Below are 24,978 nucleotides of genomic sequence, written 5' to 3' on the forward strand. Positions count from 1 at the left end.
TAGGAACTTTTCACAAAGGCAAATATGACACAATGTAGAACCAATAGACCAACTGAGAAAAAAAAATCCTGCAAAAACACAAAATGCTTCATTGGAAGTTTAACAAGTGAGAAAAAGGTTTTTTGTTATTTGATCTCGCCAACAAAATCTTACCAACTATTTTTGGTCTAGTTTCTGGTGAAAATATTGTAATAAACTTGAAATAAGACAAACTAACTTAAAAGTAACTTTTCAGCCAGATATGGAGGCTTGTTTTAAGTAAATAATTTCTTAATATTGTTGAGAAAGTATTTGTTCCATTTGCAGATTATTTCACTGATAACGAGACATTTTTTCCATGTCATACGTTAATTTATTTGCCAATGCAACTAGACCGTTTTCATGTTTGCAAGTTAGACCAAAAATACTTGGTAAGATTTCACATTTTTGCAGTGAAAGTTTTGTTGAATATCCATCTATTTTTCCAAATTTATCATTGGATTAAAAAAATGCATTTTCAGCAAGAAATCAAACATGTTGATTCCAACTCCGTCAGTGACGTTAAACATTATTCTGTCAGAAGTGACAGTGAAAAACTGGAGCAGTGCCGTAAAGGTCACGCCAAGTTTGACCAAACGCACCTGGCTGCTTCCTGCCTTTGTCTGACACACTTACAGGGAGAGTTGCATCAAGGAAAGAGAGAGATAAAGATTAAAGGTTTGAAAACAATGTTTAAAAGATATTTTAAAAAAAATAAAAACCAAAGCAGGAAAGTTGAAGACAGGAAGAGGTAATTAAACGAATGGGAAGAAAGAAGAGAGAGCAACATTACTGGAGCAGGATACAAAGCCAGCATCAGAATCACTCCACCCTCCGTCTCTGACTTACACTCTGCTGAGGTAAATCCCCCGGCATTCCCCCGTATGTGCTGTCATAGCCCTCCCACTCCTGCGACTGGTTCATGTGTGTGTGTGTGTGTGTCACCACTTTTTCTTCTGACATTCATTTGCAAAGCAGAGAGACGGAGCGCTCGGCTGGGGCTGCAAAGCCAAATCACAATTCCACTGAGTGAAAAGAAACTTCTTCCTGCAGCTTTTTGACGACTCTTTTAACATCCAGTTTTGGAGATTCTGCATGCAAAACATTTGGGAGGTCTTGCTTTTTTTAACAACAGCTTTCCAGAAAAGCATCCTCTTGTATCCAGCTGCGCTTTTCCTCCGGTCGTTTATCCATCCATCTTTCTCTCTCTCTGGAGGCAGAACGCCAAAAAGTTTAGGAACATTTCTCACAGTCCAGCAGAAGAACTACAGAAAAAAGAACGACAGACTTGAAGTGGTAAGTCGATTTAAGTAGGAGAAACCTTTTTTTGATCATGCACTCGCAGTTCTGCAGCAAAAGTTTATTGATTGTGAAGCGAGAGGCACGAAAACTTGAAACCTGAGACCTATGATTCCTTTTCTGCTTTTGTTTAAGAGAACAAAGGAATTGTGTCCAGTTGTTTTTATGCACCAATGTATGTAATGACAAACGACACTTTTATGCATTTTTCATCCAAAGATGTCAAACTAGTAGAGTTCAGTTGTAATTATTGCATTAGAGAAGCCTTTGGAGGAGCTTATATCCTCTTGATTACTGCAAAACTTCATGATGAAGTCAAGTAGAGCTACAGTATTTAAACACTGGAGTGCATCCCCCCCCTGCACAGCGATTTTTATGAGGTAGAAAGAAGAGACAGGATGAAAATAATGAAACCCATGTGCATTTTTATCTTCTCTCTGGTTTTACCATCAGAGCAACAAAGAGAACAGCTGGGAAGGAAAACCAGCACTTACTGGTGCATAAAGTGCAGACTTAATACACACACACACACACACACACACACACACACAGATGTTTTATGTGTGCACAAAAAAAGGTAAAAACCATGGGCGTCATTATTAAGTTGAGCAGTAGAAAATAAACTAACTAAGAGAAACTAACATACTCAAACATGCACAGATTCTGTAAAAATACAATTTAAAGAAGAAAATCACAATATGTTTGAGGAAAAAAATGTCTGGAAAAGTGTGGAAGTATTTTCCCAAAGATGAAAAAGTAAAAAATGAAATGTGCAGATGTCCATCAAAGTTATGCTCTGTTATACTGTCTGAAAAAAAACAACCAAAAATTTATTTTTATGTGTAAAAAAAATGTCTGGAATGTTGATATGAAAACATGGAAATTTATTGCAATGTTTATCATTTATTGTGATCAATTTCTTACCTTGATAAGAATTTTAATTTAATATCATCACAGCAGATTCATGTTTTTATTAATAGAAACTAATTTGTGTTCAATAAACACCAATAAATTGGAAAATATGACAGTTACAGTGACAGAAATGACACGTTTTCATGTGGCTGGTGTCTTAAAGTAATGCGTTACAAATGGGAATGCTTCTTAAGAGCAGTATTCGTGTTTGTGGGATAAGAAGTAATTAAAAGTCACAACCACACACATACTTAAAAAAGAAGTAGTACATAGTTTTTATTATCACTTTTATCATTATCAAAGTTTTACCACAACATGTTGTGCTAAAATTCAGTCTGTAATCTTCCACCTTTGTAAGAACTAAATGAGTTTTTTCATAGAAAACATAGACAGACTTTATGTTTATAAGGCCCACAATATTATGGTTGAGGCTTAAACTTGTTGGTTTTTCTCGTTAAAGTCTCTGTCACGAACAGAATATTATAAAAGTAAACATGATCAATAAAAGCATCTTAAATTTGTTGCTGTTTTAATGTGAGTCCAATTCTCCGCAGAAACTGGCTCCTGTAAAAATGGCTGAGGAGGTCCAGCTGGATTCAAATCTGCAGATTCCTGGTAAGACCCATGTTTATTTTATTTTTTAATTCATGCTGGTTGAAATGAGTCACTTCTTCTGCATCCTCCGGAGCGCTGACCTATCGTCGTCCCACTCCCACTGGGGTCCACTGCCCACTTTGGATTCCAGTGACATTCCAGTCATTCCTGCTCATTTCAATTATCCAGACTCACTTCAAGAGAACTCTGCCGCTTTCTCATTTCTCACTGTAATCTTCTTTAGTTGCGGTAATTCTGTGATTATATCGCTAGATATTGTTGTTAATCTCTTAATTTCAATTATTTCTGCAGGTGGGAGTTTATCCATTCCATCTTCGCCGGCCACAGCCAGGAACGACTGCAGCATCACGCCGCTCACGCCCTCGCCTTCACCGGTAACCAGCAGCCTCTCACCGCCACACACCCTTCCCGTTCTCTGCTCTCTCTTTATATAGAGCGTCTACCTGTTATTAGTGGGTCACATGAGGCTTAAGCTCTCAGTTTACGGTCAAGAATAAACATGGAAACCAGTACTTCAACAGGAATGTGATCTGGGGAAAAGAAGTGCACAGAAAAGAAGTTCAGCAATCACAAAACTGGTTGTATGCAGGGCTGACATTATGTATTGGAACTAATTTTTCAAGACAGAATGATCTTATATATTAAAAAAACTGATTCATTATCTATCTGAATAACTATATCAACAACTCCTGGCTCTTCTTGTGGCAGAGGGTGGAGGTCAGACCCAGAATGGCTTGTCCCTTCTCTGTCGTCATCGCCATAGACTTTGGGACGACTTCCAGCGGCTACGCTTTCAGCTTCACGCAGGACTCCGAAGCCATACATATGATGAAGTAAGAATCTGCTTATATTCCTCACAATTGTACAATTTCAACTCATTTCAATTCCCCTTTACGTCACTGCGTCGCTCTGTGCAGACGCTGGGAGGGCGGAGACCCCGGAGTGGCCAATCAGAAGAGCCCAACATGTTTGCTGTTGACTCCTGATTTGCGGTTCCACAGTTTTGGGTTTGCAGCCCGGGATTTCTACCATGACTTAGACCCGGAGGAGGCCCAGCACTGGCTCTACTTTGACAAATTTAAAATGAAAATCCACAGTACCAGTGTAAGCAGCACATGGTCAGAAGTTTGCATACACCCTGTCATGGGCAAGAAATCTAAACACACACCCAGACTGATGTATCTCCACATGTTTCACCTTAGCCAAACTTCTGCTAGAATCTATTTACTGGTGTTTCAATTATTGTCCACAATTTGTTAATAGAGTCAAGGTTTGGGCCATTTCAGAAACTTTATCCACATTTGGTACCGGCGCCTTGTTGGTACAACCGACTGTCTCAAAGTTTCAACCATTTAAGTTAAACTGCCATCCTCAAATGAATCAAAATTTAGAAAATTGTTTAATTACTGTTGAATAAAAACTCAGAAATCAGAAAGTCTGAAGCTTGCTGATTTCTGGAAGATTTGGAAGATTCAAAGTAAGAGCAGTTACCAATAAAAATGCCCCTACTCTGCTTGGCATAGTCAAAGTAAATCTTTCAAATCTAAGAACAAAGTACCAGTTGTCAAGCATGATTACAGAAAGTTGATGGTCTAAAGAAAATGGAGGAATATGTTCAAGTTTTTCTGTTTTCAAGCTGAAATCAATCTAAAAAGTTAAAACCGCATTTTCCAGTTGGACGATCTTCCCAAAAGAAACCCAGAATTAAATCCTCATTGAAAGGATTGTGGCAATGTGCTCAAAGACAACCAATTTGAACTATTCCTGAAACGATTAATCAGGTTAATAATGATTAATCGATTGTTGAAATAATCAACTAATTTAGTAACTGATTAATCGTTCACTGGAGAATACAGACTAAAATAAGTGTTACTTGCTAATAGAAAATGACATTCAGAGAAGTAACTAAACCAAAACTGCACAAAAAATATAAACATTTTGCATTTAAGATCCTCTGTCTGTAAACATATTCTACCCAGAACTCCTCAAGTGTCAATTTTAGCTTCACTCAGTTCAAATTCTGTTAAAAATAATCTAATTTTAGAAACATTTTCTGTTCAATTTTTGATTGGTCAACAGGTTAGCTCTACATTGTATTGATGCAGAAGCATGTTGGTGTTAGAAGTATTTCTTCAGCTGCAGTTGCATCCTCTGCTACAAAGAGTCAAGCGAACACCAGATGTACAGCTGCATCTTAGGCAATAGAATGTTTATTTTCTTATTTATAAAAAATTATTTAATTATTTGTTTATTTGCATTTTCCAGTGTGTTTCTTATATATAAAAAGGCTTTAAAAAAAAATCTGTGGAATTTTCAAATTTTCTTACCCGATTAATCGATTAATCGTCTGAGTAACCAATTACTCATTATTGAACTCTTGAATTAATGAAAACAAGAGTGTTCAAATAGCCACCCAAGGTTTTGCTTCAGGAATATCAGGGGCTAATAAGCTTTTTGGTTTCCACGTCTCAACAGGATCTGACGATGGAGACGGAGCTGGAGGCTGTTAACGGTCGGAAGGTCCGGGCCATCGAGGTGTTCGCTCACGCCCTGCGCTTCTTCAGAGAGCACGCTCTGAAGGTAAGGCCTCGCTCCTCAAGGCAAAGCCACATTGCGCAGTCCGTCGCCGTTGTTTCCAGATCTGGGGAGCAGTGGTACTCAGAGGTGACTGGAGGTTCTGTTTCAGGAGGTGAAGGACCAGTCGTCTTCGGTGCTGGAAGGAGAGGAGATCCGATGGGTGATCACCGTCCCAGCTGTGTGGAGGCAGCCGGCCAAGCAGTTCATGAGAGAGGCGGCGTACCTGGTAGGACATCGCAACGCGTCTGATGTCGAAGCAAACCCATCCTCAGATTAAAAGCAAACATTGCCTTTGCGTGGGAAGGTTTCCCTCCACATCATCCTTCCCAACTAATTATCCTTCTAAAAACAAACAGCTTGTGTTCTCAGAAAAAGTATTTTTTAAAGGGCATCTATTAAGTAAAATTAACATTTTACATCGTTTTGAATTCCCATTTGGGTTTCAGCTGCTTCTACAAAAAAAAAAAAAACTGCTTAAAAAAATCACTGAACTGTTTTATGGGGTCTGGAAAATGTGCCATTTTAAAAACCTTTCAGTTGTTAAGTCACATTCCAATGACCCTGCTCTGTTACCTAGCAACCTCAGCCAAGCAAAGACGTGTTACCTAGCAACCCCAAGGGAATTCCAGCATGCTTGGTCAGCTGGTTCCACCACTGTATGTGTTGCACAATGGCTGTTTTGTTGTTAACTTACCATCCAGAACCCACTTATGCAGGAGGCTCCAATTCTGCTTTTCAAAGATGTACTGTTGTATAATTGTGGATCTGTTTACAGCCATTTTCATCTGTGAGTGTAATCTTCAAGTTAGGGGTGTGGCCAGCAGCAGCTTAGTTGGCTTTAAAGTGCCAAGAGGCCATAAAACAGCTCAAAATAGAACTGACCAGACTAAAATCTCATTCTCTAAGAATGATTGCCTGCAAAAAAAAAGTAACCCATAAACCTTTCCTAACCTTTTCAAGGGAGCATAATAGGTCACCTTTTAGCTTTAGAGGAAAATGTCTTGTTATAAATATTAATTGCTGAACCTTTTCTATTAATTTGAGGATTTTAGGAAGCTCAGTTCATATGTCTGAGAGAGATTAAGGAAGGAAAACATCAAGCCAGAAAGAAAGCCTGGGATAAAAGACAGATTAGCGTTCCCATGAAGGAATCTTTACACAGATTACAGAATGCATTTGGCTTTGTCTGTGATTGTATGTCACCCTATGAAAATGCTCACACCCTTTCTTATTGTGTACGTGTTAGACCGACTTGTAGGAAGTGTGCGTGCATGCACAGGAATGCATCAAGCAGAAGGTTCATGCAGCTCTGCATCGCTTTCTGCACCTCTTTCTGCTAAAATCATTGATTGTCTCTGAGCTCCGCACACAGAATGAATCATTTATATTTTTTTGCCACTTGCTTCCATCTCAGGTGAGTTCACGAAAAGTCAAATGGACACACACACTCACTCACACACATGCTCTGCGCGGGCTGCTGGCTAAAGGCCTGTCAGGGCGTGTGTGCTTCCTGCTGGTGGTGATGTCATTAGGAGCGAACAATAAGGGAGACCGGCATACAAACACAGGAAGTAGAGAGCAGACCCCCGCCCTGCACAGACACAAACTTATTGTTACAGCCTACTCAACCTTACGCCCCATAACATCACGTTTAATACTTATACAAGTCGTTTCAATCCTTCATCCTAACAGATAATACACAGTTCAGGTCAGGTTTGACTGTTTTCATCTTTCAATCTGTTTAGTGAAAAGGGATTCTTTAAGTGTCGTGACTGTTTTTCTTTCTGTTGACCTCTGGAACCTCTCCTCTTTTCCATCCAAAGGTCAGTGTGAAGTACACAGCTCTGTGTAGTTAACATTTTATCATGACCTATAAGCAAAAAAGATAGTCAAAGAAAAACTATGTCCACCCTATCATTCAGTTGATTGTGGAACTTCCTGCAGCAGCGATAATATAAAGCTTATCAGTCTCTTTGGGCTCATTACCTTGTTGATGGCCCAGTTTGGACAAAGACCCAGCTCATTTTGCACATTTTTATTATCCATTTGGGTCTCAACTTGCTTCTAAAAACAACCAAGTGATAAAAAAACAACAACAACAAAAAACAACACCCAGCTGTTAATTTGACAACAAGTTCGTGACTTTTTGGTGTCTGGAAAATGAGACATTTCAAAACCCTCCAGATTGTTAGGCCACATTGTGCAGGCACTGTCTGTGCTATTACCTAGCAGCCCAAGCTGAGCTCCAAGCAGTATTCTTGTGGACTGTGCATAAGGCTCCACTTCTGCTTTTCAAAGATGATTCTCGTCATCTGAAATTGATTTTGCGTTAAAAAAAAAAAGTAAATAAATGTAGTGAACATGTATCACCCACAGCCCATCCTGACCTATTCAAGGAAGCCTAATAAGGCTACTGCATCTCTGTACGCGCTGGTCTCTCCATGTCGCAGTACACTGTGCGTCTCTTCTGCGTCCTCCAGGCTGGACTGGTGTCTCCCGACTGCCCTGAGCAGCTCCTCATCGCTCTGGAGCCCGAGGCCGCCTCCATCTACTGTCGGAAGCTCCGGCTGCACCAGGTGATCGACCTGAGCCTGCAGCCAATCACAAACGGCCTGGACCTGGACGGGACCCGGCCCTTCGACTCCAGCTTCAGACAAGGTAGGTGGCGCCGCAACCAGGAGTTTTCTTCATTAGCATAAGCATGAAACCTCACTGTTTGTTTTTGGAGAGAAACAAAGAGCCGGGGGGGAAAGACGTAACCACTTAGAACAGGGCATATGTTTCATGTAGAGCTGCCAGAGAAGCAGAAATGGATTCATGAGCTGAGGAAGAAAGAGGAGAAGAGCTGTGTTTAAACAGACCGCAGAATTCCCAGAAAGGGGAAGTGTTTATCCGAAGGCTCCCTTTAATCAACGTTACACTCTGCCTGGGACGCTTTCTCTTGAGTTTAGTTAAATTTGCATCTAAAGGCAGTACTCTAATCTTACTGTGTAGGAGTTTCATCAGAAATAGCAAAAAAATGTACCAAATGTAATCCATAAACCTTTCCTAACCTGTTCAAGTAAGCATAGTAGGTCACCTTTTAACTTTAGAGAACAGTATCCTTTTATAAATATTAACTGCTGAACTTTTTCTGTTAATCTGAGGATTTTAGGAAGCCCAGTTTGTGTGTCAGAGAGAGAGAGAAGGATTTTTGCAAAACATGTTTTGTACAGCCGATAGACACATTATAATCTCTTCTAGGAAGCATAATAGTTCACTTATAAAGGAGAACATTTTGCATATTGAAGAGTAAAAAGCTTTTCAAGCTTCAGCTGGATTCAAACTCTGCCTCAGTTTGCAGGACTAAAACACTTTTTAGGACCTAAAAGCACAATATGAAACTCAGAGGGGGGAAAATCAGCATGCATAATTCAGCGGGCGAAGAACATGCCGTCCAAAATCCCCTGCAAAGGCCCACTTATACATAGGCAGCCTGCAATGCACACAAAGAACATTCACACACTCTAAACACAGGATATTGTAATTGGAACAAGGTGCAGTGTGACTGTGATCTCACCCCTCCTGGCCTGTCACTCTCCCTCTCCTTCACTCGCTTTCTCCTTTCTTTCGTTTTTTCTTTCAATCTCTCACTTTATTTTCTCTCTGAGGTCGGTCCCATTCCCAGGACCAAAAGGACAGAAAAAAAAACAACCCCACACAAATACAGAGACCCAAACTTGGCATCATTGACCTGTTTTTTCATCTTCTTCTTTCCTGCTATCTTTAGTATTCCTTCCACCTCATTTCGTGTCCAAATTTAGCGCCAGGGAGTCGTAAAAACAAGCACATGTACATTTTCTCTTCTGCAGTTTCATGTAAATGGTTTCCAGACTTGCTTGTCGCTCCTCAACAAAAACATACACATGAAATCGAAGTTTGCGTGATTTCAGTCGGCCTTCGTTCAGCTTCATTTACAAAGCACACACACTCACTATCACACAGGCGGCCATTCAAATAAATCTTTGCTTTCAAGACGCTGTTGCTCAACAGCTTCACGATCCTATAATATTAAACACGGAATTTTTTTTTTTATTTCAACACCCCCCTTGCGCTCGTTAAGAAGCTTCTTGTGTTCATCTGAGTTTCACACAAAGCAGGGGTCAAACTCACAAGTTTTCTGCACTCAATGAGTCTAAAAATAAAATGATATTGTACATCAACGTAATTTGCCTCCATACATGTAGATATTGATTTGATTTGACTAATAAAATGGCATTCAAATGCAAAACTGTTTTGTTGAAGCCCACTTTCCGTGGCTCTTTAGAGTCTGGAGGGCCACAGAAATAGTTATGGCGGACCAGATTTGGCCCACGGGCCTTCAGTTTGAAACGTGTGCTGAAGCTTCTCCACAGTCTCATCCAAAAAAAAAGGTTGTTCAAAAGAACAACAATGAAAAAATAAAAAGGATTTGCAACTTAAAAAAATCAACTGAGAAAAAATAACTTGGAACTAAAAGAAACTTTAAATCTGCAAAGTAATTTTTTCAGTTTCAAAACTTTTTTTCCCCCATTTATATATATATATATATATATATATATATATATATATATACATATATATATATATATATATATATATATATATATACTGGATAGCTCAATACATAAGGCATCAGTATATCACCCGAGAGGGCAGGGTTCGAATCCAGTCTGGGTCCTTAGGCAAGACCCTTCAAGCTACTGCCTACCTCATACCATGAGAGATACTAAGTTGCATAACATGCCGGCTCAGACGTCGCCCGGCCAAACAAGGTCTGCGTCAGGTGTTGGGAACCAGAGCACCTTGATGACAAATGGGCTACTGGAACAAGACGGAAATGGGCGAGAGATGAAAATGTGGATCTGTTGGAATGCTACTACTCAAGTAACCCTAGTGAGAGAGGTTACATGCAAAGACTGGGGGAAGGAATGGTTACTTCGACATCCCCAGTCAACACTAAGCGCTAAACAACTAGTAGCTCAGTGTTCCAACATCCGCAAACGGCAACTGCTATCACAACTTGAGATTGACGAGATACAACACAAATGCTACGGCAAAAGGGAGGAACCCGGATGTCAGGACTGTGGGGACTTAACTACAAGTCCCCACCCAGTGAGGGGATACACGGCCCCAATGAGCGAAACAGAGCTGAACGAGACAGCTGCTGACCTGAGAGAGAGAATCATGACCCGAATGACAACCAGGCCTCCCCGCCAATTACAACGGCTGAGTGAAGTACCATCTGAAGTCTCATTGAGAATGTGAATGCAGCATTGAGAACGATCCCTACCAACACCATAACAGAAACCAATGAGCTGATCTACAACTCAGCATCAGTGATCCTTGAGATACTTGGCTATAAGAGCAACCATGAGACCCAATACCCACCATGGAAAAGACGGTTAGAGGCTAAAATCAAGGTAACAAGGAGGGAAGTGAGCCAACTGTCAGAGCTCCACAAGGGTGCAATGAAAAGACCAGTACCCAGAAAGTACAGGCAGATGCCCATACCTGAAGCACTCGAGACTGCCAAACAGAGGCTCCAAGCCTTGTCCAGCCGCCTAAAGAGATACACAAGGGAGAATGAATCCAGAAGGATTAACCGGCTCTTCTCCACTCAACCAGCTAAGGTGTACTCTCAATGGCAGGGTAACAATAACAACAGAGCAGACCCACCAAGGCTGGAGACGGAACAATACTGGAAAGGCATATGGGAAAGGGAGGCGTCCCACAACAGCAATGCACAGTGGCTGATCTCTCTACGAGAGGACCACAGCAACCTCCCTGAGCAAGCCCCGGTAACCATCACTGTGACAGATGTCCAAGAAAGAGTCTCAGGTATGAAAAACTGGACAGCACCAGGGCCTGACATGATCCATGCCTACTGGCTAAAGAAACTCACTGCTCTCCATGAGCGACTGGCAGCCCAAATGAACAGCTGCTACAAAGTGGGACTCACCCTGAATGGTTAACTGAAGGGCGGACAATCCTAATCCAGAAGGATCCATCAAAGGGTCCAGTCCCACCCAACTACCGACCAATAACCTGCCTCTCCACAACCTGGAAGCTCATGTCAGGCATCATAGCGGCCAAGATAAGCAAACACATGGATAAACACATGAGCACGGCACAGAAGGGTATCGGTGTAAATAGCAGAGGAGCCAAACACCAACTCCTCGTAGACCACACAGTTGCCCGAGACTGCAAAACCCGACACACCAACCTGTGCATGGCTTGGATCGATTACAAGAAAGCCTATGACTCAATGCCGCATACTTGGATCATTGAATGCTTAGAGATGTATAACATCAACAGGACTCTGAGAGCCTTCATTGCAAACTCGATGAGGCTGTGGAAACCACCCTTGAAGCCAACTGCAAACCACTTGCACAAGTGTCCATCAAATGTGGCATATACCAAGGAGATGCTCTGTCCCCGCTACTGTTCTGCATAGGCCTGAACCCCCTCAGCCAAGTTATCAACAAGACTGGCTACGGATACAGACTCAAAAATGGGGCCAATATCAGTCACCTACTCTACATGGATGACATCAAGCTGTACGCCAAGTGTGAGCGAGACATCGACTCACTGATCCACACCACCAGGATCTACAGCACTGACATTGGGATGTCATTCGGACTAGAGAAATGTGGTCGGCTGGTCACAAAGAGGGGGAAGGTCATCCACACAGAAGGGTCTCACTCCCAGAAGGAACAATAGCAGACATAGAGGACAGTTACAAGTACCTAGGTATACCACAAGCAAATGGCAACCTCGATGAGGTCACAAGGAAAGGAGCCACAGCTAAATACCTCCAACGAATAAGGCAAGTCCTGAGAAGCCAGCTCAATGGCAAGAACAAAATCCGTGCGATAAACAGCTATGCCTTGCCAGTAATCAGATACCCTGCTGGAATAATTAGCTGGCCAAAGGAGGAGATAAAAGCCACAGATTAAGACCAGAAAGCTACTAACAATGCATGGAGGGTTCCATCCCAAATCCAGCACCCTGAGACTGTACACGAGCCGCAAGGAAGGAGGCAGAGGACTAGTGAGTGTGAGAACCACTGTCCAGGACGAAACAACTAAGATCCATAAATACATCAGGGACAAAGCCTCAACAGACAATGTGCTCAGTGAATGTCTCAGACAACAGGGAACGGAGGTTGAGGTGCCAGAGATACCATCATGGAGGACAAACCCCTACATGGGATGTACCACCAGCAAATAACCCAAGTGGCTGATATCAGTAAATCCTACCAATGGCTGGAAAAAGCTGGACTCAAGGACAGCACAGAGGCCTCATCCTGGCAGCCCAGGAACAGGCCCTAAACACCAGAGCAATAGAGGCCCAGATCTACCACACCAGACAAGACCCAAGGTGTAGGTTGTGCAAGGAGGCCCCTGAGACAGTCCAGCACATCACAGCAGGGTGCAAGATACTGGCAGGGAAAGCGTACATGGAGCGACATAACCAAGTGGCAGGCATAGTGTACAGAAACATCTGTGCAGAATATGGACTGGAAACCCCGAGATCAAAGTGGGAAACACCCCCAAAGGTGGTGGAGAACGCCAGAGCTAAGATCCTGTGGGACTTCCAGATCCAGACAGACAAAATGGTAATGGCGAACCAACCAGACATTGTCGTAGTGGATAAACATCAGAGGAAAGCCGTTGTGGTAGATGTAGCAATACCAAGTGATTGCAACATCAGGAAAAAGGAGCACGAGAAACTGGAGAAATACCAGGGCCTCAGGGAAGAACTGGAGAGGGCCTGGAAGGTGAAGACCACAGTGGTGCCTGTGGTCATCGGGGCCCTCGGGCAGTAACCCCCAAACTGGAGCAGTGGCTACAACAGATCCCAGGAACAACATCAGACATCTCAGTCCAGAAATGTGCAGTCCTTGGCACAGCCAAGATACTGCGCAGAACCCTCAAGCTCCCAGGCCTCTGGTAGAGGACCCGAGCTCAGAGGATAAGAACCACCCGCGGTGGGTGAGAAGGGAATTTTTATATATATATATATATATATATATATATATATATATATATATATATATATATATATATATATATATATATATATATATAACCAAGTGGCAGGCATAGTGTACAGAATATATATATATATATATATATATATATATATATATATATATATATATATATATATATATATATATATATATAAAAAAATTCCCTTCTCACCCACCGCGGGTGGTTCTTATCCTCTGAGCTCGGGTCCTCTACCAGAGGCCTGGGAGCTTGAGGGTTCTGCGCAGTATCTTGGCTGTGCCAAGGACTGCACATTTCTGGACTGAGATGTCTGATGTTGTTCCTGGGATCTGTTGTAGCCACTGCTCCAGTTTGGGGGTTACTGCCCCGAGGGCCCCGATGACCACAGGCACCACTGTGGTCTTCACCTTCCAGGCCCTCTCCAGTTCTTCCCTGAGGCCCTGGTATTTCTCCAGTTTCTCGTGCTCCTTTTTCCTGATGTTGCAATCACTTGGTATTGCTACATCTACCACAACGGCTTTCCTCTGATGTTTAGCCACTACGACAATGTCTGGTTGGTTCGCCATTACCATTTTGTCTGTCTGGATCTGGAAGTCCCACAGGATCTTAGCTCTGGCGTTCTCCACCACCTTTGGGGTGTTTCCCACTTTGATCTCGGGGTTTCCAGTCCATATTCTGCACAGATGTTTCTGTACACAATGCCTGCCACTTGGTTATGTCGCTCCATGTACGCTTTCCCTGCCAGTATCTTGCACCCTGCTGTGATGTGCTGGACTGTCTCAGGGGCCTCCTTGCACAACCTACACCTTGGGTCTTGTCTGGTGTGGTAGATCTGGGCCTCTATTGCTCTGGTGTTTAGGGCCTGTTCCTGGGCGGCCAGGATGAGGGCCTCTGTGCTGTCCTTGAGTCCAGCTTTTTCCAGCCATTGGTAGGATTTACTGATATCAGCCACTTGGGTTATTTGCTGGTGGTACATCCCATGTAGGGGCTTGTCCTCCCATGATGGTATCTCTGGCACCTCAACCTCCGTTCCCTGTTGTCTGAGACATTCACTGAGCACATTGTCTGTTGAGGCTTTGTCCTGATGTATTTATGGATCTTAGTTGTTTCGTCCTGGACAGTGGTTCTCACACTCACTAGTCCTCTGCCTCCGTCCTTGCGGCTCGTGTACAGTCTCAGGGTGCTGGATTTGGGATGGAACCCTCCATGCATGGTTAGTAGCTTTCTAGTCTTAATATCTGTGGCTTTTATCTCCTCCTTTGGCCAGCTGATTATTCCAGCAGGGTATCTGATTACTGGCAGGGCATAGCTGTTTATCGCACTGATTTTGTTCTTGCCATTGAGCTGGCTTCTCAGGACTTGCCTTATTCGTTGGAGGTATTTAGCTGTGGCTCCTTTCCTTGTGGTCTCATCGAGGTTGCCATTTGCTTGTGGTATACCTAGGTACTTGTAACTGTCCTCTATGTCTGCTATTGTTCCTTGTGGGAGTGAGACTCCTTCTGTGCGGATCACCTTCCCCCTCTTTGTGATCAGCCGACCACACTTCTCTAGTCCGAATGACATCCCAATGTCAGTGCTGTAGATCCTGGTGGTGTGGATCAGTGAGTCGATGTCTCGCTCACTCTTGGCATACAGCTTGATGTCATCCATGTAGAGGAGGTGACTGATGTTGGCCCCATTTTTGAGTCTGTATCCGTAGCCAGTCTTGTTGATAATTTGGCTGAGGGGGTTCAGGCCTATGCAGAACAGTAGCGGGGACAGAGCATCTCCTTGGTATATGCCACATCTGATGGACACTTGTGCAAGTGGTTTGCAGTTGGCTTCAAGGGTGGTTTTCCACAGCTTCATCGAGTTTGCAATGAAGGCTCTCAGAATCCTGTTGATGTTATACATCTGTAGGCATTCAATGATCCAAGTATGCGGCATGAGTCATAGGCTTTCTTGTAATCGATCCAAGCCATGCACAGGTTGGTGTGTCGGGTTTTGCAGTCTCGGGCACTGTGCGGTCTATGAGGAGTTGGTGTTTGGCTCCTCTGGTATTTTACACCGATACCCTTCTGTGCCGTGCTCATGTGTTATCCATGTGTTTTGCTTATCTTGGCCGCTATGATGCCTGACATGAGGCTTCCAGGTTGTGGAGAGGCAGGTTATTGGTCGGTAGTTGGGTGGGACGGGACCGTTTGATGGATCGTTCTGGATTAGGATTGTCCGCCCTTCAGTTACCATTCAGGGTGAGTCCCACTTGTAGCAGCTGGTTCATTTGGGCTGCCAGTCGCTCATGGAGAGCAGTGAGTTTCTTTAGCCAGTAGGCATGGATCATGTCAGGCCCTGGTGCTGTCCAGTTTTTTCATCCTGAGACTCTTTCTTGAACATCTGTCACAGTGATGGTTACCGGGGCTTGCTCAGGGAGGTTGCTGTGGTCCTCTCGTAGAGAGATCAGCCACTGTGCATTGCTGTTGTGGGACGCCTCCCTTTCCCATATGCCTTTCCAGTATTGTTCAGTCTCCAGCCTTGGTGGGTCTGCTCTGTTGTTATTACCCTGCCATTGAGAGTACACCTTAGCTGGTTGAGTGAGAAGAGCCGGGTTAATCCTTCTGGATTCATTCTCCCTTGTGTATCTCTTTAGGCGGCTGGCCAAGGCTTGGAGCCTCTGTTGGCAGTCTCGAGTGCTTCAGGTATGGGCATCTGGCTGTACTTTCTGGTACTGGTCTTTTCATTGTACCTTGTGGAGCTCTGACAGTTGGCTCACTTTCCTCCTTGTTACCTTGATTTTAGCCTCTAACCGTTTTTTCCATGGTGGGTATTGGGTCTCATGGTTGCTCTTATAGCCAAGTATCTCGAGGATCACTGATGCTGAGTTGTAGATTCAGTTTCATTGGTTTCTGTTATGGTGTTGGTAGGGATCGTTCTCAATGCTGCATTCACATTCTCAATGAGACTTTCTGATGGTACTTCACTCAGCCGTTGTAATTGCGCCGAGGAGGCCTGGTTGTCATTCGGGTCATGATTCTCTCTCTCAGGTCAGCAGCTGTCTCGTTCAGCTCTGTTTCGCTCATTGGGGCCGTGTATCCCCTCACTGGGTGGGACTTGTAGTTAAGTCCCCACAGTCCTGACATCCGGGTTCCTCCCTTTTGCCGTAGCATTTGTGTTGTATCTCGTCAATCTCAAGTTGTGATAGCAGTTGCCGTTTGCGGATGTTGGAACACTGAGCTACTAGTTGTTTAGCGCTTAGTGTTGACTGGGGATGTCGAAGTAACCATTCCTTCCCCAGTCTTTGCATGTAACCCCTCTGACTAGGGTTACTTGAGTAGTAGCATTCCAACAGATCCACATTTTCATCTCTCGCCCATTTCCGTCTTGTTCCAGTAGCCCATTTGTCATCAAGGTGCTCTGGTTCCCCAACACCTGACGCAGACCTTGTTTGGCCGGGCGACGTCTGAGCCGGCATGTTTATGCAACTTAGTATCTCTCATGGTATGAGGTAGGCAGTAGCTTGAAGGGTCTTGCCTAAGGACCCAGACTGGATTCGAACCCTGCCCTCTCGGGTGATATACTGATGCCTTATGTATTGAGCTATCCAGTCAGATATTAATCTTTCTATGCTCAAAACTAGATTCGCACTTGGTCTTTGTTCTTAGGAAGTTGCCTCATATTCAACATTTATAGAGGATGTTTATGCAAAATTTTGAAGAGCAGCATAAAAGAAACCGAAGAAAAATCGACAGTAAGCAGTTTGTAGCATGTTTGAGGACATTCACTTCACCCTCACTGCCAAATGTTATTCACCCAACCATTTTTTTGCAAGTTTTTCTTAAAAACTTGCAAAAAAATGGTTGGGTGAATAACATTTGGCAGTGAGGGTGATATATATATATATATATATATATATATATATATATATATATATATATATATATATATATATATATATATATATACATAATGAAACTTTTGTTCATTAGAATTAAAAGTTTTCAGTTTTCAATATTTATTTCAGTTTCAAACGTTTTTCCGGGTGTCAAATCTTTTTTTTTTTCAGGCTGGACGTTATTATTTATAGATTTTTCATGATTTGTTTGAACTATTTACTAACAGGATGCACTGACAACTTAAATTATCTTTAAAACTAAGAAATGAGGTGCAGAAGTTTGTTTATTCTGTTTTGGTTCTGATCAACACATGGATTATAGGTGGAGACTCAAATATTTACATACACCCTGGCGACCGGATTCAAATATAGCCTAAATATCTCAGAATGTCTATTTTTATCATTTTTCTAATCATATTTTATGTATTTGACATACATTTAGTCTTTAAAACCACACTAACTAACTTCTTGGTGGTATATTATCTTCCAACATGGCCGTCCGGAACATCTCTTCTTCTCCAGCTGTGTGTTTCCGCGTACTCTGTTTTGCTTTCGTCTTAATTTCTTCAGTGATTATACTTTAAGTGTGTTTACATGGGGAAAGAAAAAAATGTTTGACAACCAGAAAAGCAAAGTGAGGCTCGGGAAAGTGGTGATGACTCCTTCCAGCTGGAAAGAGTCCAGGCAACCAATGAAGCATCGTTAAGTGATTAAAATAAAAGCATACAAGCCACAAATTTAATCCATGTTTTGTACGTTAAACTTCGAATAATATCTGTTGTGATTTTTTTCTACAATTATGATACACAGGCAAGATATTTTCAGATAAAACGAATCCTATTTACACCTTTTTGTGATCTCTTAAGACCACCAACCTTGCGAACCAGAGTTTCTTGCACACCAACAGCCTCCCAATGGATGTAACGAGAGCTCAACATGGAGAAGTTGAACTAAACATCACAAAATGGCGCATTAAGTATGTTTAAACCAACGTCTAAACCTCTGATAAACTTGGCGAGGAATTTCAGGAATGCAGTAATATGTGTTTTACCAAAACATGCGCCACTTCCTCAAGTGAAAAAAAGCCCTAACACGAGTTATTTTCTTTAAAATTTTAGAAACATGAAACCTTTAATACAAGAACATTTAATAATGAGACAAAAAAATCATAAAAAATTTGTTTTGATTAGAAACTTATTTCTCAATCCTAACTATATTTGCCTAAAAATGAAATATCTCTAAAAATGTCCCTTTAACATTTAAAATATAATTTCTAAAGTTGATCAGGGTTTTCAGGAACAATTAATTGGAAAAAGACGGATTAGGGTTAAAAAGCTAAATTAAAAGCTACATTACACTCAGAGACAAAGACCTTTCAAATGTGGTAAAAACAATTCTCACAATTTTAGGATTTTGTAAAAAGTAATAAGAAATCCTAACTTAAAGCCTGATTTAATGTTAATTGAGAGAAAAAAAATATTTGTCTTCATAAATATGTATGTAACTGTCTGAACTGTGACTCTGTTAGCTCTGAATTATGACAAAAGAAAATAAAAGAGACGATAAGAACTTCTTTAGGTAACCGAATGGGACAATTATATCCCCACAAGCATAAATAATGCTCTTAAAAAACATTATCGTTTGTGATATATGCTAATTTAGGACACTAGTGCATAAAGAAGTGTAATGTATATCACTAAACAGTAACTGCATTTAATAAAATTTATCGATATTTAATGATACTCCTACTGAACAGTCGGGAAAATAATACAAAAATAAATAAATAAATGAATAAATAAATAAATGTATTTTTTACCCCAATCAATTCATTGCATAATACATTAAAACAAATTCAATTGTTTTTCGATTGACATGCCAAAAACTGGATGATAAAAGTCTTGGTGCCTTGAGCTTAACTATTCCTTTCTGAAGGATAATTTTGTTCAAAAAGACTTCAAAATTCATTTTATTTGTTGTTTTGTTTATTTATTTTAGATATTTAAGATTTCTTCCAGTTTCAGTGTTAAATGTTCATTAGAATTAAAAGTTTATTGATTTTTTAGAATATGCTCTTGCATTATTATTTTGCCACGACCGTTATATCACGTAAGAATGGTCTCAAAACAACATTATTATCGTTTATAACTTTTGGAACAATTTATCCTCCAGCAGAATTTGTTATTGTAACAGGCCAGCCCACATTGCGAAAAAGATGTGGACTATCTCTTTGAGAAATGTTGAAACACGTTGTTTCCCATCTGAACTCGGTGAGAGAGAGTTGTTGCTTTTAGGCCAGTTGTTGTCGTTCAGCTCAACTTTTCATCATCCAGCTTTTAAAAACTGTTTTTGTTTTGTTTTGTTCTGCAGCGAGGGAGCAGCTGAGGCGGTCCAGACACAGCAGGACCTTTCTGGTGGAGAGTGGAACCGGGGAGCTGTGGTCCGAGCTGCAGACCGGTGAGTGTGTCTGGCGGTCCGCCTCACATCCAACACACTGATGGCTTTGACCTTTACCCTCTGACATGCTGACTATGTTATGTAGAGATGTTATGTGTGTGTGTGTGTGTGTGTGTGTGTGTGTGTGTGTGTGTGTGTGTGTGTGTGTGTGTGTGTGTGTGTGTGTGTGTGTGTGTGTGTGTGTGTGTGTGTGTGTGTTGAGGGGGAGGGGCTGCGTAGTTTATTTTTTTCCCCTCCAGACAGAATCGATGTTTGAGAGTCCTTTCCAGCAAACCTCATGCTCCAATTGGGTCGAACAATATTCAGGATTTACATCTCAATGTTGTGTTAAAAAATATCCTTCCAGGGCAGAATTTGAGTTTCTGTGTCGAACATTTGATGGTTTCTGTGTCGAACCGTAACGACAATCTGATGAAACACGTGGCCTCACTGACCTTTTCTGCTCTCTTTCCTGTCCAAACTCACACACGCACACGAACAGGACGGACCCAGCCCGTGGGACTCTCTCCCACTGCGCCGCAAACCCACTGAGGCAGTTACACAAGAAACCTTCCTTTGTCCTCCTCTCTTGCATTTTATTTGTTGTTTCTTTGCAGATGTAGTCATTTCGTTCCGTGTGTTACGTTTGGGTTGAAGCCGAGTCCTTCGCTTATCTCCAGGCACATCATAAATGCTCTCAGACTCACAGCTGTTACTCAACCCTGAAGTTGTTTATTGGTTTAGAGCCTTAAGGGAAAACAACAGACACACCTTCAAAAAGCAAATCACTCAGATTGATCTCTACTCTTGCCTTGCCAAGAACAGTAATGTTCTTGAACTTTGTCACATGATGTAATACAGCAACAAACTTTAATGGCAGAAAATACATTAGTTAAATCAATTAGCCTGCTATAAGAAAGCAGAAAAATCTGTTGTAGTACAGTAAATATGTCAAATATCACTATTTCTCTGCTAAAATAAAAGCTTTAAAGTATTATAAAATGTATGGTTTTATTATGGGATAGCAGTGAAATAAAAATATGTGGTTTGACTATAATCAAAGAATAATAGTTGACATATTCAAGACTCTAATCACCATCAAACCTCTTATGTTCGTTTTATTTTTACAGAAAATAATTACCTTTATTTTGTGATAAATAATGAAAACGGGTAAATAAACATGACTGACTTAAAAAAAATTTACTTAAAGTGATATATATGTACATGTATATATAAATGTTTCCCAAAAACATGTTTAATGAATCCAAAATGCATCTCAAGAGACAGAGAAAAAGATTTACTGTGGAAAAAAAACAACAAATTTTCAGAAAACACTGCTAAGATGATTATCAAATAAAAAAAATGGTAATAGATCAATATGCAAAAAACAATGAGCAAAATACAAGTATACGCCACACTTTTTAAAAAAATTAAATAAAGTAGAAATACATTGTTATCAGTAAAAGAATCTATAAGAATTAAAATGTTTCTTTTTAAAAATATTTTTAGTCATGCACAACTGTCGTACTATAAAAAATTGTGGAAAAGCTAAATGGGTGTGAATACTTTTTGAGGTGCAGTAAAAACACCTTTAAGATGTGCATTGCTGCATGTCTTAAAGAATAAATTTATTACAATAAGACAAATGTAAGAATGAAAAAAAACACTTTATTACAAAAAATAAAACTAAAGGAATGAGTTGAGAGTGAACACTTTTGCTCACTACTTCCTGTCTGTAGGTGACAGGTACGTTGTTGCAGACTGTGGAGGAGGAACGGTCGACCTGACGGTTCATCAGATTGAGCAGCCGCAGGGAACACTTAAAGAGCTCTACAAAGCCTCAGGTACACAACTTCTCCGTCCGGAAACAACAACCATTTTCGACACATTTCCAAAACTTCAGCACGTCTTCCAGGCGGTCCCTACGGCGCCGTCGGGGTCGACCTGGCCTTCGAAGCCATGCTGTGCCAGATCTTTGGTGAGGATTTCATTCAGAGCTTTAAAGCCAAGCGGCCGGCGGCCTGGGTGGACCTCATGATTGCATTCGAGGCGAGGAAACGAACCGCGTCGCCAGGAAGAGCAAACGCCCTGAATATCTCCCTGCCCTTCTCTTTCATCGACTTCTACAAGAGACACAGAGGGCAGAGTGTGGAGGCCGCCCTGAGGAGGAGCAAGTGAGTGGGACTGATGGGTGGAAGTCTGAGGCTGTGGCCTGTTGTTGTGTCTGTAAAAGTCAACAAGAATCTGTATTTGTCTATGTTAGCATGAACATTGTGAAGTGGTCGTCTCAGGGAATGCTGCGGCTAACCCAGGAAGCAATGAATGAACTCTTCCAGCCCACCATCAGCAACATAGTCAAACATATAGGTGAGAAACACATGGACGACATTCAGACACTGTCCAGATACAGAAAGTGAGAGACGCTGTCTTTGACTTTACTTTTCACATATAAGCCATCATGTCTTCATCCAGAAACTCCCCGGTGGCTTTGCACAACAATCAGGAAATGCTACTGGTTTTCTTAACTCCAACTAGATTGTGAAATGGTTGGGTGAAACATCTATTGACTGTTTTCTACTCGTTTAAGTGGGACGCATTTCCTTCAGTCATTGTTTACCTCTAGGTTCACTACATTTGGTGCAGAAATATGATGCAGCAAATGTAGTGCACAAATCAGATTTTTGACAATGTGAAAAGATAGGAATTGGGCAATTTAGACTGCTGTGACACATGGGGAAAAATTTGGTCGCACTCACCTGTGGTGAACAAGAAAAGTAGCGCTACGTCACCACGTGTAGATTTTAGGGTAGTTCTTGTCATGTTGGCTTGGCTATCATAGGTTTCTGATGCTGTTAGAAACCTACAATACCGTCAACCTTTGGCAAATTTGCAGTACACAAATTTGCTGACCTGAGAAGCCAGGAAAACCTTTTATATCAATGATGTTTAGCTTGTAACCAGTGGGAAACTAATCAGAAGGCAAAGTTCTTTAAAACTAACAACTCTGTATTGATTGTTTTCTTTTTTCTAACAGAGGAATTGATGGGGAAGACGGAGGTGCGCTGTGTACGCTTCCTGTTCCTAGTTGGTGGGTTTGCAGAGTCGCCGATGTTGCAGAAAGCAGTCCAGAAGGCACTGGGAAGGACCTGCCGGATCATCATCCCCCATGATGTTGGCCTCACCATCCTGAAGGGTGCCGTTCTCTTCGGACTGGATCCCACTGTGGTAAAGCACCAGGGATGCCAGTTAAGATCAGAGTGGCTAACTGTGACCCTCAATCTAATGGCTTCTCTCTCGCAGGTCAGAGTGCGACGTTGCCCTGTGACCTATGGAGTCGGCGTCCTGAACCGGTTTGTTGAGGGACGCCACCCTCGGGATAAGCTTCTCATCAAAGATGGCCGTGAGTGGTGCACAGATATCTTCGATCGCTTCGTTTCCATCGACCAATCTGTGGCGCTGGGAGAGGTCGTTCGACGAAGCTACACGCCTGCTCGGGTGGGGCAGCGGAAGATCATCATCAACATCTACTGCAGCGCCACAGATGACGTCACCTACATCTCTGACCCCGGCGTCCGGAAGTGCGGGACAATAACCTTAGACTTACCGGAACCACTGGTGCCACCTGGGGCGGTGGGAGGAGCAGAAGCAGGAGCGGTGATAGCGGGCCCAGAAAGGAGAGAGATCAGAGCCACCATGCAGTTTGGAGATACAGAGATCAAAGTCACGGCTATTGACGTCATGTCTAACAAGTCTGTCCGGGCTTCCATAGACTTCCTGTCCAACTAAGGTGGAGCAGCTTGAAGAGACTTGAAAACAACCAGAACTGATTTAATTCAGACATTATGAATCTTGATGGTTAATCAATATGAAATATTTTCTCGAACTCTCCCTGAGTTTATCCATCTGGCCCTCCAGAGAAGATTTGATTTCTGTACAGAAACTCTTCAAAGAAACAAAAACACTCCCGAAGACACAAGATGCTGGAACCAACTTACCCTTCAGTATAAAGATCTCAAGCTAAGACTGAATCACCTAGAGACCTCATAAAGTATACTACCTAGAGTGAGAATCACTCTTGTGTATTTTATCCTGATATGATACTCAATACCTCATTTAAATTCTATCATGACCATGTTTGGACTGTATCGTTTCTCTAACAAGGTAGTGTTCCATCTAGTGGTAAGATGACATAACTACAAGCTGGAAAAGAACATAAAGGACTGTGGCATTATAACATTTGAAACTTGTTCATTGTCAAATGAGTGCAACTGTGTTGAATATATTTACTCAGACTTGATTTGTTTAAACCGAATGAAAGCAGTAAAAACAAAGACCTAAAATGTTTCCATGTTTTCCAACATAGTAAGAAAGTTTTTTAAAAAAAATTATGTAAAAACTGTCTCAATACAGCTACTAGCATTGGGCATCCCTTGAACGTTGGTCTGCTAATGTTTGCTGAACGTCAGAATGAAACGCGATGGACGAACGTTGGCTGACGGTCGAACATTTGCTGAACGTCCGCAGAGAACGTTCTACGTCACACAGACGTTTAGCCAATGTCAGAGATAGAAAAACTTTCAAATACAAAAATTGCAGTTTTGTAAAAAAAAAGAAAAAAATTTGATCACTATAAGGGGTTAAAAGACACAAAAAATAAGTTTAATTATTTATTTAGTATATAATTAAATAAAAACCAAAGTTTGGATAACGTCATGTCCGAACATTCGAGACTGAGCATTAGCTTCTTTAGCTAGATCATTGGGTCAAAAACAAAGTTTTAATGAATGAAAGATGACTAAACTATTTCTTGTAGTGGGTGACCAGGTTTTCATAAACTTCCAAGATGAATTTTAGCAAATTTCCTCGGTACAGAAACTTTCGCTCATTTGCTTTTTGTCGGTTTGGGACATGTAGCCTGGAACCGTTGATCCAATGGTTCTGGTCACTGAGCAGCAGGAATCCCAAAGGAAAATCACTTCTGAAGGGAAGAGAAGAAACACTAAGCGGCTATGGAAGCACAACTGAATCCAACATGGGGAGTTATTTTGTCCTAAAACTGATCATTGAGAGGAGCAGGATGGACCATCACACACAGGTTTGTATTTACGGATCACTGCTGAACGAACAGGTTTAGCATTAGCATTAGCATGGCGTCAGTCAGTTCACTGTTGATCACAGCCTGATAAAATCAGTGTTTCTAACTCGCATCTCTTTCTGTCT

The 24,978-nt window shown here is 41.7% G+C and overlaps 1 protein-coding gene across 2 annotated transcripts in view; it reads left to right on the forward strand.

Moving 5' to 3' along the window:
* The window catches only part of hspa12b (heat shock protein 12B), a 31,416-nt gene extending 7,314 nt beyond the window's left edge, over window positions 1-24,102 (forward strand). Inside the window, exons 3-16 of one of the 2 annotated variants that reach the window (XM_055051137.1) lie at window positions 1,235-1,314; window positions 2,784-2,844; window positions 3,136-3,218; window positions 3,553-3,677; window positions 3,762-3,948; window positions 5,320-5,424; window positions 5,531-5,647; window positions 7,902-8,079; window positions 19,693-19,779; window positions 21,498-21,602; window positions 21,674-21,932; window positions 22,022-22,125; window positions 22,793-22,983; window positions 23,059-24,102. In XM_055051137.1, coding sequence (XP_054907112.1) covers window positions 1,235-1,314; window positions 2,784-2,844; window positions 3,136-3,218; window positions 3,553-3,677; window positions 3,762-3,948; window positions 5,320-5,424; window positions 5,531-5,647; window positions 7,902-8,079; window positions 19,693-19,779; window positions 21,498-21,602; window positions 21,674-21,932; window positions 22,022-22,125; window positions 22,793-22,983; window positions 23,059-23,544 — 2,168 coding nt within the window. In that variant the 3' untranslated portion in view covers window positions 23,545-24,102. Of the gene's footprint in view, window positions 1-308; window positions 1,315-2,783; window positions 2,845-3,135; window positions 3,219-3,552; window positions 3,678-3,761; window positions 3,949-5,319; window positions 5,425-5,530; window positions 5,648-7,901; window positions 8,080-19,692; window positions 19,780-21,497; window positions 21,603-21,673; window positions 21,933-22,021; window positions 22,126-22,792; window positions 22,984-23,058 lie in introns of those variants that run through there. The other variant, XM_055051136.1, reaches the window with a different exon arrangement.
* The last annotated feature ends 876 nt before the right edge of the window (window positions 24,103-24,978 follow it).

This window comes from Poeciliopsis prolifica, unplaced genomic scaffold (genome assembly GCF_027474105.1).
Source record: "Poeciliopsis prolifica strain line A6 unplaced genomic scaffold, Auburn_PproV2 SCAFFOLD032, whole genome shotgun sequence".
Classification (NCBI taxonomy): domain Eukaryota; kingdom Metazoa; phylum Chordata; class Actinopteri; order Cyprinodontiformes; family Poeciliidae; genus Poeciliopsis; species Poeciliopsis prolifica.